The 13,850-nt window shown below is 43.6% G+C and overlaps 1 protein-coding gene across 1 annotated transcript in view; it reads right to left on the bottom strand.

The window, feature by feature from the left end:
• Nucleotides 1–2,099: 2,099 nt before the first annotated feature.
• The window catches only part of arhgef18a (Rho/Rac guanine nucleotide exchange factor 18a), a 32,754-nt gene continuing 21,003 nt past the window's right edge, over nt 2,100–13,850 (bottom strand). Inside the window, exons 7-20 of the mRNA XM_087832034.1 lie at nt 12,001–12,118; nt 11,595–11,846; nt 10,124–10,200; nt 9,819–10,000; nt 8,524–8,579; nt 6,527–6,706; nt 6,197–6,313; nt 5,714–5,820; nt 5,569–5,619; nt 5,412–5,459; nt 4,877–5,335; nt 4,361–4,652; nt 3,885–3,989; nt 2,100–2,927 (exon numbers count right to left, since the gene is read on the bottom strand). Of these exons, the coding sequence (XP_087688160.1) occupies nt 2,782–2,927; nt 3,885–3,989; nt 4,361–4,652; nt 4,877–5,335; nt 5,412–5,459; nt 5,569–5,619; nt 5,714–5,820; nt 6,197–6,313; nt 6,527–6,706; nt 8,524–8,579; nt 9,819–10,000; nt 10,124–10,200; nt 11,595–11,846; nt 12,001–12,118 (2,190 nt within the window). The 3' untranslated portion in view covers nt 2,100–2,781. The remainder of the gene's footprint in view (nt 2,928–3,884; nt 3,990–4,360; nt 4,653–4,876; nt 5,336–5,411; nt 5,460–5,568; nt 5,620–5,713; nt 5,821–6,196; nt 6,314–6,526; nt 6,707–8,523; nt 8,580–9,818; nt 10,001–10,123; nt 10,201–11,594; nt 11,847–12,000; nt 12,119–13,850) is intronic.

The following is a 13,850-nucleotide window of genomic DNA, read 5'->3' as shown; positions in this document are numbered from 1 at the left end:
CCGATGATCTTCTGTGCTGCTTTGACTTCTCTCTGAAGCCTCACTTTATCTCTCGTACCATACTGTGATGCAATATGTCAACAGGCTCTCAATGGATGAGCGGTAGAAGTTCAGCAGCAGCCTCAGGGAGTGCAGCCGCTGCTGGCCTTCTTGACAACTGCTGTGATGTTGTCTGTCCAGGAGATGTCAGCGGAGATGAGGACGCTGAGAAACCGGAAGGTGTGGACCCTCTCCACACACTCCCCTTTGATGTACAGGGGGGCTAAGTCAGTGCTGTGCCTCCTGAAGTCCACAAGTTGGTGTTCAGTGCCAGATTGTTCTCTGAACACTATGCTGCCAATTTCAGGACTTCCTCTCAGTAGGCTGCCTCGTCTCCCTTTGAGATGAATCTGACTACCGTGGTGTCATCAGCAAACTTGATGAGGTTGTTGTTGTAGGTGGAACTGCAGTCGTGGGTGTAGACACAATACAGGAGGGGGCTCAGCGCACAGCCCTGTGGGGAGCCGAGACTTACAGTCTGGGGCCGGTTGGTGAGAAAGTCCTTTATCCAGGCACATGCGAGAGGGGGGAGGGCAAGAGTGACCAGTTTGGTGATGAGGATATCCGGGATGATTGTATTGAAAATTGAGCTGTAATCCACAAAGAACATGCGGACTCAGCTTTGCCGATAGTCCTGGTGGCTCAGCTCAGAGTGGAGGGCTATGGTGATGCTGTCTTCTGTGGATCTGTTCGCATGATATGCAGACTGGTAGGGGTCGAGGTCTCGGGGGAGGTAGTCCTTGATGTGCTGAAGGGCTAGTCTCTCAAAGCACTTCATGATTACCAGAGTGAGGGCCACAGGGTGGTAGTTGTTCAGGCTAGTGACGGGAGACTTCTTCGGCACTGGGATGATTGTGGCTGATTTTAGACAGGGTGGGATGGCTGCCCAGTCTAGTGAGAGGTTGAATATTCTGGTAAAGATGAGGGTGAGCTGGTGGCCACACGCTGTTAGCGTCTTGCCAGGAAGCCTTCCTGGGGTTCACTGCTAAGAATACACGTCTGACATTATATTCCGTAAAGTGAGTGGAGCGGTGCAGGAACGAGGTGAGGATGAGGATGGGAGCAGGGCTGAAGCAGATGAGGGCTGCTGTTGTGGTGTTTCCAAGTGGGCGAAGAAGCAATTTATCTCCTCTGTGAGCACTCAGGTTTTCTGTTTTCAGACCCTCTGTGGCTTATAAAGTCTTGTACGCCCTGCCACACCTCCCATGTGTTGCTGGACAGGTGGGACTCTGCTTTTGTTATGGTCTAAATTGGCCTTTGGGCTGTAGGAGAAAGCCAGGACCAGCAGACTTGAGCCAGGAACCTTCTCAGCTTAGCTGGACCCCCGCCCCAGGAGCTGATCTCGGGGTGATTTATGGTCACATTTCCTTCCAGACTCTGAATGAGTCTTTTCTTCGTGGCCTTCCAGCTGTGAGAAGTCCCTGCAGAGATGAACAGCAAGCACAAAGAGCCTCTGTCACCTCATCAGTGGAGGATGGAGAGAGTGTCCATTTACCCTGGGTCACTTATCTGATCAACCAGCACACTATTAGTGGTTTTGCAAAAGGCCCTTTAGTGACGTATGTGCTGCTATATATTTTAATAACACCCTCAAACTCTGGAGCCAGGTTGGTGTTTTTAATCCCCTCATCTTGCACCCCAAAGATAACTTTTATTCTTTGAGTCTAACTCATGCTTTGCTGTTCAAAATAATCCTCAATTAACTTTTACTGATCCTTGGTTGTTTTAGCTTTTCTCCCTCGCTGAAAAAAGTCCACATTTTAACTTAAAATTACCAAAGAGAAAACCTGAATTTTAAGATAATCAATTTTTAGGTATCTTCCTGTTAGAAAGCAGTTCTTCCTCCCCACCATCACCCATTGCTTGCTCGTAGTGGATTGTGTGATGAGTGTTTGTGTTCTTTGTACTCTTTACCCAAGTAAAAAGTGAAGTAATTATAACTTCCACCTGCCTAAAATGATTTTCACATCTAGTTTTATTTTCAGAGGTTTAACCCTCAGCAAAGGTCATTAAACAAACAACAACAACAAAAAATTTACACAACTGTAAAATCAGCCTGCTTTTATTCCACGACATGTCAAATATTTTACATGAAACAAAGAGGAGCGAGAGTGTTTCTACCAGAGAAAATTAGGCACATGAGGTTAAATATTTCACATCCCCAGAACATTATTTTAACAGAGTTGTAAGTGTTGTGGATGCAACCTGCTGAGCCTTTGTTCATGTTCATTTAACGATGCGCTCACACTACTTCCACACACATTTTTAATTTGTACACATGCTCAGCAGGTTAAAAAAAGAAAAAAAAATTAAAATCATTGATATCTGATTCAAACAAAAGTAAAATAAAATGCTTTACAGTTCAGTTTTAAATAGGTAAATCTGTCAGATATACTGCTCACTTACTCACACACCATCGTTGACTATATAAAAGCAAGAGCTTAAGACACGAGTGTTACATGGCTATAGATCGTACTTTAAAACAAAAATGATAAAAAAAAATTTAAAAAAAAAAGAACACTTTTTTTCGGCCATAAAAATACAAAATAAGATCTTTCTCAAATATACAAACGTGGCCAAACGTCTTCACTCTTTCAACAGGACGGTGTATACATTCATCAAACATCTGCTTTGTTTACAATTATTTCTTTACACACACACACACACACACACACTCATCCTGGAGTCTTCTCACCGCTCCGTCTATAATTCCAGACTTGCCCGATGGTCTGAAGTTTAGGGTTAAAGAAAGATTTCCTTCTCTTTTTTCTGTTTGGCAATGTCCTTGGGGAAAGGAGGTGGAGCTGGTGGAGTAGTGTCGCTGCTCCTCCGTCTGAGGTTCTGAGGCGTCTTCACGTTCTGGACAAATGCTGGAGGACTGAAAGTATCTGAAGGAAGAAAGAAGACAAATCCAGCACTCCAGGGAAATAAAAGCTCAAATTCAGTCGTGTTTATTATTGAAGCGGCAGTTTGTACAGGTGTAGCACTGCAACCCACTGCAATGACCACATTTCTAATTTTATGTCCCTCCTGTTTATGAGACATGAGACAGGATCTCATTATTAGGACCTCAGTCACGTCCGTTCTGTGCCACCAAACTGAAAAGGTACAAACTCTCCACAAGAGGGTGCTGCTCAGTCATTCGTGAACTAAGGATGAAGACTACAAATATGATCACGGGCATTTCCACTTGTTGCTTTTACTCTGGATACATTTCTGTATAAATGCAAGGTGGCCCGCAACATATTGCAGGTAAACTGCTGTCCTGCAGGAACTACATCACTATTTGTGGAGGAAGTTTTGCTTCAGATCTTTGCGCTTTTGGCTGGACTCTGAATACAACTACTTATTGTGATGTGGACAGCTGATTCTTCACAGTTATTCGCCATCACAACCAGATTACAGAAGTTACAGGAGTAACTGCCAAACTGAGCACACACACACAAAATGAACATGTCTCCTGTCTTATTGCAATTTTACTGCCGTGTTAACACAAAAAAGTTGCTTGGAAGATGGCAACTGACTGCTAGTGGTCGCAGACCTGGTCTCAGTCTCATTTCAAAGGCAACGAGTTCACAAGTTCAGTGCACACAGTCACAATAATTCTAGTTAAAAAAATACTGACAAGTGAAATACTGAAGAGTCAAATCTGCTCCCTCCATCCAGTCTTTTAAATCTTAACTTAAAACTTGTTTATACTCTCTGGGATTCGAGTCTGATTTGCTCATTGTGTCTCCTGCAGCTTTTTCCAGCCATGACTGTGCACGTTTAGCACATACTGAGATCTATTTTACTTCTTAGCCAACCAAGTAAAAAAATTTTTTTTAATTTTTCTCCAGTCGTACCTGTATTTATGATCCTTTGAGGACTGGTTTTTCTCTGGAACCTCAGACTTCCTCCTTCTTTCACCGTCACCTGGATGGGTGCCACCTCACTCAGGTCTATAGAGGCTGGAATTAGAAACACAGGAGTGAGAAATGGTTTCAGTTCACAGCCATGTGGTGCAACGGTTGGCTTCAGATTAAGTGTTGATAAATAGTTTTCAGTACTAATATTTGAAGAAGAAAAAAAAAAAAATCATCAATGTTCAAAAAAAAAAAAAAAAAAAAAAATATATATATATATATATATATATATAATTTTTTTTTGAACATTGATGATCATTGCCGGCCGTAACTCACATAGTTCGTCATATATTATTGCATTTGTTGATATATCTATATCTAGAGAGATAGATCTATCTATCTATCTATATCTATCTATCTCTGGATTTCTTCCTGATATTAAACTTCAGGTTTTAAACGTTAACCTATTTCCTGACCTGCACTCTGGGCCCTCTTGTGGGTTTTCTTCTTGGAGACTTTGTCCTTCTCCTTGGCCAGTTTTGTGGGGATCTGCTGCTGCATGGGTGCAGGTTTGAGTGCCTGGTTGGTGGTGCTGACCAGGTTGGAGAGCAGACTGGGTTTGGCCGGGTGTATGCAGATGCTCTCCCTGCGCGGTGGAACTTTTGGGGGGATTTCCAGAGAATCGAGCGGTTTTGTGTAGAGTTGAAGCGGTGAGGTCAGAGTGCCTCCGTTCACGGTGCTTCCCCTGAATGACGAGTACATCAAACACTTCGGAGGGAAAAAAAAAAAAAATACGCAATTTAAACCAATTTAAATTTTCTTTCACATTTGAATTTGCCTTGGTGTAATGTTTCCTCACTAGATCATACTTGGAGATTGTATTTCCTTTTGTTTAGCTCAGTGGACACAAAAAAAATGGCCACATGAATACACAATAACATCGTTAATGGTGATAAATGTTGCATTCATCTAATTCCAATCCCCTTCCTCACCTGTGTGGGATCGTCGTAGCTTGGCATGAACTTCTTCTTAAATTTATCCAATCGCTCCTTGTCGTGTTCCAGGCGCTCCTTTTCTTTTCCCAGTGATCTTGTAGTCTCCCTCAGTCTCTCCAGGTCCTGCTGGTATTCTTTTTTCAACACGTCGAGTTCGGCCTTCTCCTCGCTGAGCTTCTCCTCCAACTTCCTGCACTCCTCCTCCTTCTGCTTCAGCTGAGCCTCCTGAACTTCCATCTGGCGCCTGAGCCGCTCCTTCTCCTTCTCCCAGTGCTGCTGCTCCTCTCGAAGTTGCGCCTGCTGCTTGCTCAAGCTGTTGAGTTCCTCCCTCTGCTTTTCCAAGCTGCGCTGCTTCTCGTACTCATACAAAGCGTTGCTGAAGGTAGCGGCCCGCTGGTTCTGCGACTGGAAAGCGTGCTGCAGCGCGTTCTGGCTGTCCTGTTGAGCAACGATTGCCTGCACGATGGAAAGTTTAATTTAGCCAGCTGATACCAAACAGAGAAACATCCAAATTTAAGATAAGCTGCTTTACTTTTAAGCTATAGAGCATCTGCCCGAGCATTATCACCCTGTCATAAACCTGTAAAGAGAAAAAAAAAAGGGGGGGAGGGCAAAAAAGTAACATTTATTCATGAATAAAACAGAGGAAACGATTGCAGTAACTAAGACGATAGATATGAGATTTTGACCTCAGCCTCGGTTAAATGTAGCAGCGAGGCATCGTGGGGTTCTTCATCAGCCTGGAAGCAAAAAAGAAAAAGCACAAACGGTGTAAATGTTCATGTTTCACCACAGGATGGACGTCAGGTTCTCACATCGTCTCACATCACTCACAGACTGTTCTGGGCCTTCGGAGGAGTGCTGCTGCAGCGGCTGGTCACTAAAGCTGTGGCTCATATTCGGGGGACTGAAATTTTCAAGGTCATCAGCTTCTTCGCCATCTGAGAAAAACAAATCCTCTCATCATTCACATTTGATGTCACTGCAGGTTTTGGATGTCTTTGTTTTTAGCAGATCATGAGTAGTGGTTATGGTACGTTTGAAAGAAGCGTATTGTCGATCTTTGGATGCGAGACCAGTTGTGTCATGCTCACATCAGCTCTAATCGGTACAATCAAAAACTATGTAGCAGGGAGCTGACAGATTAAAGATGGCACCACACACTCAGTTACCTCCATCAGGTAACTGAGAAAATTACAAGGCAGCTTTACATTCACTGATGTCACCACAAGTTAAACACGTCACAGCTTTGATTCTGCATTAGCTGTGTTGTGCTATAAGATCCACACACAAAGCAGGACAGCACATCAGTCTTACATTTCCAAGTGCTAGCTGCAGATTTACTATCTGCCACTCCTCCCCGTGCGTTACTCTCATCCACGGGAGCGTTTGTGTTGCTTGTCTTCAAGGCAAGCAGGTTCTGCAGGATTTCCACTGACAAAAGAAAAAGAAACAATTCTTTAATCTCTTCCTTAAAAGATAAAATCACTGCTGACTCATGATTCAACAGTGTGAGACGTGAATTTCACTTTTCCTTCAGCATACGTCTTCTACCTTAAAAACGCAGCTGTTTTCCAGCAACACCACACAAAACAACCGGAAACTACAACAAAACTGAGTCCACCTCCATCTCAGTCGCTCCCTCACCTTCGCCGATGGCTGAGTTCAACAGCATCTCCCGCTGCTGGAGGTCGTTGGCGCTTCCTACGAGATGCAGTCCATCACAGGGGGTTTCCTGCCCAGTCACATGTTTATAGAGAGCAGCAAAGAGCTGCTGCTTCTCTGTCAGACTGTCCTTTATGCGGTCGTCCCTCTCCTTAAGATGAACTGAAGAGCAGCAGAACACAACAAAAGCACTTTTTTTTTTTGCGCCATGAAAATAAATAAATAAATCAGTGGAAACCTTTTATTCAGAGAAAAATAGACTTAGCACCAGTGATGGGAATAACGGCGTTACTAGTAACGGCGTTACTTTTTTCAGTAAAGAGTAATCTAACTAATTACTATTCCTATCGTTACAACGCCGTTGCAGTTACTAACAAGAAAACGCGGTCCGTTACTATTTTTCAACAAACAGACGGTTGAAGCTGTGTTCAGGTTACTGCAGCTTATATCAGTTGCACGGAAGTAGCTGTAAGTAATCTGGACGCTACAGCTTTAAGCAGCTGCGCGCGCTCCCGCGGGTAATCACGATCACTGTCTAGCACGACACCTGGAGCTAAGGGGGCAAAACGATCGCATGAGTGCTGCTGTTTGACTGAGGAAGAATAAAGTAGTCGTGGTAAGCCAATCACACAACCACTTAAAGACAAAGCAACAAGGTGATAGATACCAGTTTTTAAATTGTGTTGGTAGGCCACGTAAAACCAGAGTCATGATAAACTATATATACGCGGCGTTTTTTCCTCAATAGTTTCGTCACGCTAGCAAGCACTCTGCTTATGACAAAAAAACAAAAACAAAAACAAAAAAAAACAGGGGAAGTTTTAGGAGTGAGAGAGCGAGAGCGAGTTTTGAGATGTGAGAGATTTGTGACGTTTAGCGTGTTTGGAGTGTGTAGTTAATGTGTTGTCTTGTGTACTTAGTGTGTAGTGTTGTGGATAGTTTTGTGTTGTGTGTCAGAACAATGAGGTGACTGCTGTCTCCAGGTAAAAACAGGAGTGATACACCTGCTGCTGTCAGACCTGCAGGTATCAGGCTGTGATGTTCTCCTTTATAGTGGACAGAAATTATTTTTTTGGAGTGGCACAAATAATTTGTGTGGCATCTTATTAAAGGCAGAACAGCTGATGGTTCTGTAAATAGTTTGAAATGGTTATTTAAAAAATCAAGGTAAAAGGTAAATGGATGCAAATAACTTGCAAAACTTGTGCATAGGATTTTAAAATTGACAATTTATATTTGCATTTAAAGTTATGAAATATGATTCATTAAACATGTTTGTGGTTGTTACAATAAAAAATATAACTTTTTCTACTCTGATTTTATGCTTTTTGTCTGATTTTAGATCAATTGTGTTAATACAGTATGTCAAAATGAAAACATAACTGTAAATTCAAACACGTGAGGTTGTGCTGAAAACGATGATACCAAACACGGCAAAGTAAATAGTTTTTAAAGGTGAAATGTAGAGGAAACATCAAAAGTAGTTAAATGGCCAATTATACCCTGGACCCCAGAGGGTTAAACAATTAATTAATAATTAATTACTTTTAGAATATTGTAACTCAGTTACTTTTTTGAAGAAGTAACTTGTAACTATAATTAATTACTTTTTCAAAGTAACTTGCCCAACACTGCTTAGCACACAGTGACTCTCGCTTTGTACACCTAACATTATAACAAGGAGAGGAAGGAAGAAGGTCGTTTTCCACACTCTTTGATCTTCTGGCTGGGACAGGTTGAAAATGCATTTAAAAAAAAAAAAAATCTTAAGTAAAGAAGGTGGGTGAGCACAAACCCAAAATCAGCAAATCTCCAAAACAATTTCCAAAAATGCAATTTTTAAACCCTTTAAATCCCTTGATGTATGCAGATGTATGCAGTAAAATCAGGTAAAGTTTTCCTCAAATTAATTACTGCAAAAATGTCACACCGGAGGATTTGCCGAGCACAAAAGTGGCCGATGTTCTCAGCCGTCTTACCTTGAAACCTTTGCAGAGTAGTGATCATTTCATTGTACTGCACCTCTTGCTGATGACTGAAAAACACAGACAACCTACTCAGTATCAACTTTTATGTATCATTTTTAATTATAATTTATACATTTTTATTTGTACAGGGACGAGAATGTGACGTGGAACATGCCACTTTAACACATGCACACTGCATCTATATTTTATCCTGGTCAGGGTCAGTCTAAACAGAGATCAACTTCTCCCTGGAGAAACTGGAGGTTTCTTCCTGTTAAAAGGGTTTCTTTTCTTCCCACAGCCGCCAAGAGCCATCTCAAAGGGGAATGTGTGATTGTTGGGGTGTTCTGTATATTACTGTAGGGTATTTACGCTATAAAGCGCCTTGAGGTGACAGTTGTAATTTGGAGCTATATATAAATAAAAGTGAATTAAACTGAATCACTGTATCCAGCAATGATTCCATCCTGATCTCCTGGAAGGACACGCCCAAAACATCTCAGTTAGGAGGCTATTTAATCAGTGATGTTACCAAATTCTGAATGAAATGTAACATTTATACTGACTAACTTGCAAACTGGAAGGAAGCCAGAAAGGATCGATGGGTGGAACGAAGGGTGAATCTGACTGAACGCTACATTTTCCCAGGCAAACGTGAGCGAGAGTCTACAGCGTTCTACTTCCCAAGGACACATGGTCTAATGCTTTTATTTTTCAGGGCTGTGTCCACTTAATACTATACTCTACAACTTTTTAGCACTTATTAATAAAAAGCATAGCATTATTAAGGCACTGAAAATTATTTAATCCCAACACTAATCATTAGCCAATGAGCTTCCCCTGGATAAGCCTCCTGTGTGACTCCAATAACCAAACTAGAATTGATCTTTAATTGAACACATTGATACTGAGCCTGCAACAATTTTTCTAAATCTTCATTCTAATATTTAGAGGTGACTCGAGCAAAACTCAGTCCCAGAGACTAAATTTTGGTTACACATTTACACCTGGTGACATATGTTGAATGCGACATATGTAAACAGAAGCAAACAGAACGTAACGGTGCATTCACAGGCAGATGATAAAATCAAAATTTATAATAAATGTTTTTGCTGTACGTTTGATGATGCAAACTTTTGTTCAGACTGGTCCACCCATCAAGGAGGACCTGGGGTACATAGAGAACTATTGATACTACACTATGGTCATTTTAGTGAGATGACCTCATACCAAAGACTGCACTGGCTTCCTTTTTCCAGAAACTACGTCCATCGTTTGAACGTTTTTCCTAGAAGCACTCGGCTTACCGTTCCAACGCTTCTCGTAGGATGGCCTCCCACATGATGCGCTCTTCTCGAGAGCCCATGTGGATCTCATACATCTCCGGCAAGCCGACGGTGCGTGCACAAATGAGGAAAATAGCCTTCTCCTCCATGGCCACTTCTCTGACTATCAGTCTTTCAAGGGAGATGACTGGAGGTTTGTTATCCTGCACGAGGCACAATCATAAACACCGATCTTATTATTAAATGCAGTGAAACCTTTTATGTATAAATGATACAGTAAATGGTGTGTAAACGGTGTCAGCCGTTAACGTTTGAGGAGAACTCACAACAGCTGCAAATACAAACTTCTGGTCTTTCTCTTGTAAGAGGAGCAGCACATCTGACAGCAGCACAGCATGGACGTCTGCAGGGGGAGATTAAAGCTGCTCAGCATCAAAACAACACAAGCACTTAATGCTGTGACTCAACAGGACTGCTCATCATCACTTAATGACATAAAAGTAGTTTTGCCGGTTGTCGGATTGTTTAGGATTTTCACAAAAGCCACACTGAGAAGTCAAAGTGGTAAATCCACTGAGCACTCAATCCTTAAAATCACACCAGAGTACACACACGCTCACCTCAGTTTACCGTCTGACCTCTGCTGATCGCTTCACAGCCACCACTGCATTTTGAAAACAAGGCGGGTCCAAGTTATATGTAAAGCATAAGTATAAATATGGACACATGAGTGGAAATCTGTGGGAATCTTCATGTGCGTCACACTTGGCTGAGACGTGTGACATGCTCTTTGTCACATTCTCCCCCCCTCGGTCTGAATTTAACTCTGTGGCAATATCTCAAAGGCAAGAGCCGCACAAAGTGAATACGACACTAATGGATGTTGCTGTCAGCACGAGGAAGTAAAACTGTTTCACAAAGCAGGACACACTCTGTTTGAACTGTAAGCAGCAGGCTTTAAAGTCTCTATTATGCTCAGAGCAGCTTTGCATGACTCACAGTTCAAAACAATCCTCTTATATTGAGCATTTACGTTCTTTTTTTTGTTTGTTTTATTTTGCTGCTCTCAATGGCTCAAGGCCTTGTAAAAACCTACACAGCTTCCGTCATAAGCACGCTGAGTTTACATATAATTAAATGTGCTTAAGACGGAACACAGATAAAACAGCCATTACTAGATCAAAGTGTTTGATTGTGACACCTTTTGTCTGTATGAGTTTAAGTTTGATCTTTGATATATTACATGCGTGTGTGTTTTATTTAACATTACAATTTTCATGTGCTTCTGTGCATTTGGTTTTGTTCATTCATTTAAATACCATCAACTTGCTGAGGACTGCAGTTGAAAATGAATCTGTGTGGCTAAATCTTATTTATATAAACATAAACACGAATATCATGCTGAACCAAGAGAAGCAGAAAGAATAAAAGAATAAAGCTCAGGTTTCAGGCTTGTTTAACGTGAGACCTGCTGGTTTGTGATCTCATATTACAAGCTCAGCAACTCTGCTCGAAGATCAAAATGTCTTAATAAACTATTGTCTCTCTGCACGGTCTACAAAATATAAAACATAAATTTATAACATATAAATGTATAACTAAGAAAAATAAAAATGAAGAATATATCGCAACAAATCAACATTGAAAACTAACATTTTCATTGAGAACTTTTATCCTTTTCAGGTTGGGACTCAGGAAAAATGACCGGACCGTCAGTCACTGTTTACACTTTGGATATTTAGTAAAACGCAGACATACACAGACGCACGGCCACAGTCATTAGAGCTCGTCACACACCTTTCTGTTTACCAGATGACTTCCAGGTGACCGCGCCTTCATGCACCAGCTTCCTGTTGCCCTGGATCAGATCCTCCCTGCGGATGACCTCGCCTCCGTTCAGCCGCCCCACAGATTTTGGCTCCAGGCGATAACCGATCTCTCTCATGCGAGCGGCTTTCTCATAGTCTTTGACCTGAGCGTTCACCTGGGCGATGGTGTTTTTGATGCACTCCAAGGCTTCGCTGAGAGACCTGTGGTCGTCCGTGTCGGCTGTAAGGAGCGAGAAATAAACGATCCAACCACATTTATTTCTTTTTAAAACCCTGCAGCCAGCAAGGTGAGCAGATTTCAGTCATTTCTGCTTGTAGACATGTTGCTGAGTTAAACACTGAAAGTCTCTTTAAGGTGGCTGTTGAGATTTTACCGTCGATGTTTTGTAGGAGTCGCTCCACCAGCACGGGATACTTTGTGATGCGCTGAGTCACCAACAGTAAACAGTCTGAGATTCCCAACCTCCGCACCAGAGGCAGCTGACGTATTTTCTTATTTATAAAAAAATAAAATAAAAACAAAGAAGTTTCATACATTTTAGAAACTTGATCAAATGTGTTACTGTATTTGCTTGTTCAAGAGATTACATTAGAGTACCAGATGTGTGACTGCCCTGTATTATTCATTTGAAAAGAAAGTCTGAAACACTGTTTGACGGTAGACAGCAAGACAGTAGACAGCAAGACAGAGAAAGTGATACACACAACATGTTCAAGAATAAGACAAAACATGTCGCTTGTGTGGTTAATGGTAAATGGCCTGCATAGCGCTTTTCTAGTCCCTAAGGACCCCAAAGCGCTTCACACTACATTCAGTCATTCACCCATTCACACACACATTCACACACTGGCGATGGCAAGCTACATTGTAGCCACAGCTGCCCTGGGGCGCACTGACAGAGGCGAGGCTGCCGGACACTGGCGCGGCTGCCGGATACTGGCGCCACCGGGCCCTCTGACCACCACCGAACCACCGACCTTCTGATTAGTGGCTGACCTGCTCTGCCACCTGAGCTACAGCCACCCTTACAAAGAAATACACTGGTCAACACTGAAATACATCAGATGTCAATGAGAAAAATAAATAAATAAATAAATAAATAACTCCTCCGTGAATCGCAACCTTATCGTGGTGGAGGGGTTTGTGTGTCCCAGGGATCCCAGGGGCTATGTTGTCTGGGGGCTTTTGCCCCCTGGTAGGGTCTCCCATGGCAAATTGGTCCTGGGTGAGGGACCAGACAAAGAGCGATTCAGAAGACCCCTATGAAAAAAAACACAGAGGGAACAGTTTACCCTGCCCGGGATAGGGTTACCGGGGCCCCGCCCTGGAGCCAGGCCCGGGGAGGGTGCCCGAGGGCGAGCGTCTGGTGGCCGGGCCTTAGTCCATGGGGCCCGGCCGGGCACAGCCCGAAGAGGAGACATGGGCCCATCCTCCCGCAGGAGGCGCCATAGGGGTCGGGTGCATTGTGTGCCGGGTGGCGGCCAGGAGCGGAGGCCCTGGCGGACTGACCCCCGGCTGCCAAGACTGGCAATAGGGACATGGAATGTCACCTCTCTGGTGGGGAAGGAGCCTGAGTTAGTGCGTGAGGTTGAGAGGTACCGGCTAGATATAGTCGGGCTCACCTCTACGCACGGCTTGGGCTCTGGAACCAGTCTCCTGGAGAGGGGCTGGACTCTGTCTCAGTCTGGAGTTGCCCCTGGTGAGAGGCGGCGGGCTGGGGTGGGTATTCTAATATCCCCTCGGCTTGCTGCCGGTACGTTGGGGTTTTTCCCGGTGGACGAGAGGGTTTGTTCCCTGCGCCTTAGGGTCGGGGAACGGGTCCTGACTGTCATCTGCGCTTATGCGCCGAGTGGCAGTTCGGAGTACCCAGCCTTCTTACAGTCCCTGGGGGGGGGGGGGGGGGGGGGGGGGTGCTGGAAGGTGCTCCACCTGGAGACTCTGTTGTCCTGCTGGGAGACTTCAATGCTCACGTGGGTAACGACAGCGAGACCTGGAGGGGCGTGATTGGGAGGAACGGCCTCCCTGATCTGAACCCGAGCGGTGCTTTGTTATTGGACTTCTGTGCTAATCACAGTTTGGCCATAATGAACACCTTGTTCGAACATAAGAGTGTCCATAAGTGCACGTGGCACCAGGACGCTCTAGGCCGTAGGTCGATGATCGATTTTGTAATCGTATCACCAGACCTGCGACCATATGTTCTGGACACTCGGGTAAAGAGAG

Source organism: Neolamprologus brichardi, chromosome 18 (assembly GCF_056152115.1).
Source record: "Neolamprologus brichardi isolate AB-2024 chromosome 18, ASM5615211v1, whole genome shotgun sequence".
NCBI lineage: Eukaryota > Metazoa > Chordata > Actinopteri > Cichliformes > Cichlidae > Neolamprologus > Neolamprologus brichardi.
The sequence above is the reverse complement of the archived record's forward strand: the minus strand, read 5'-3'. Positions and strand labels throughout refer to the sequence as shown.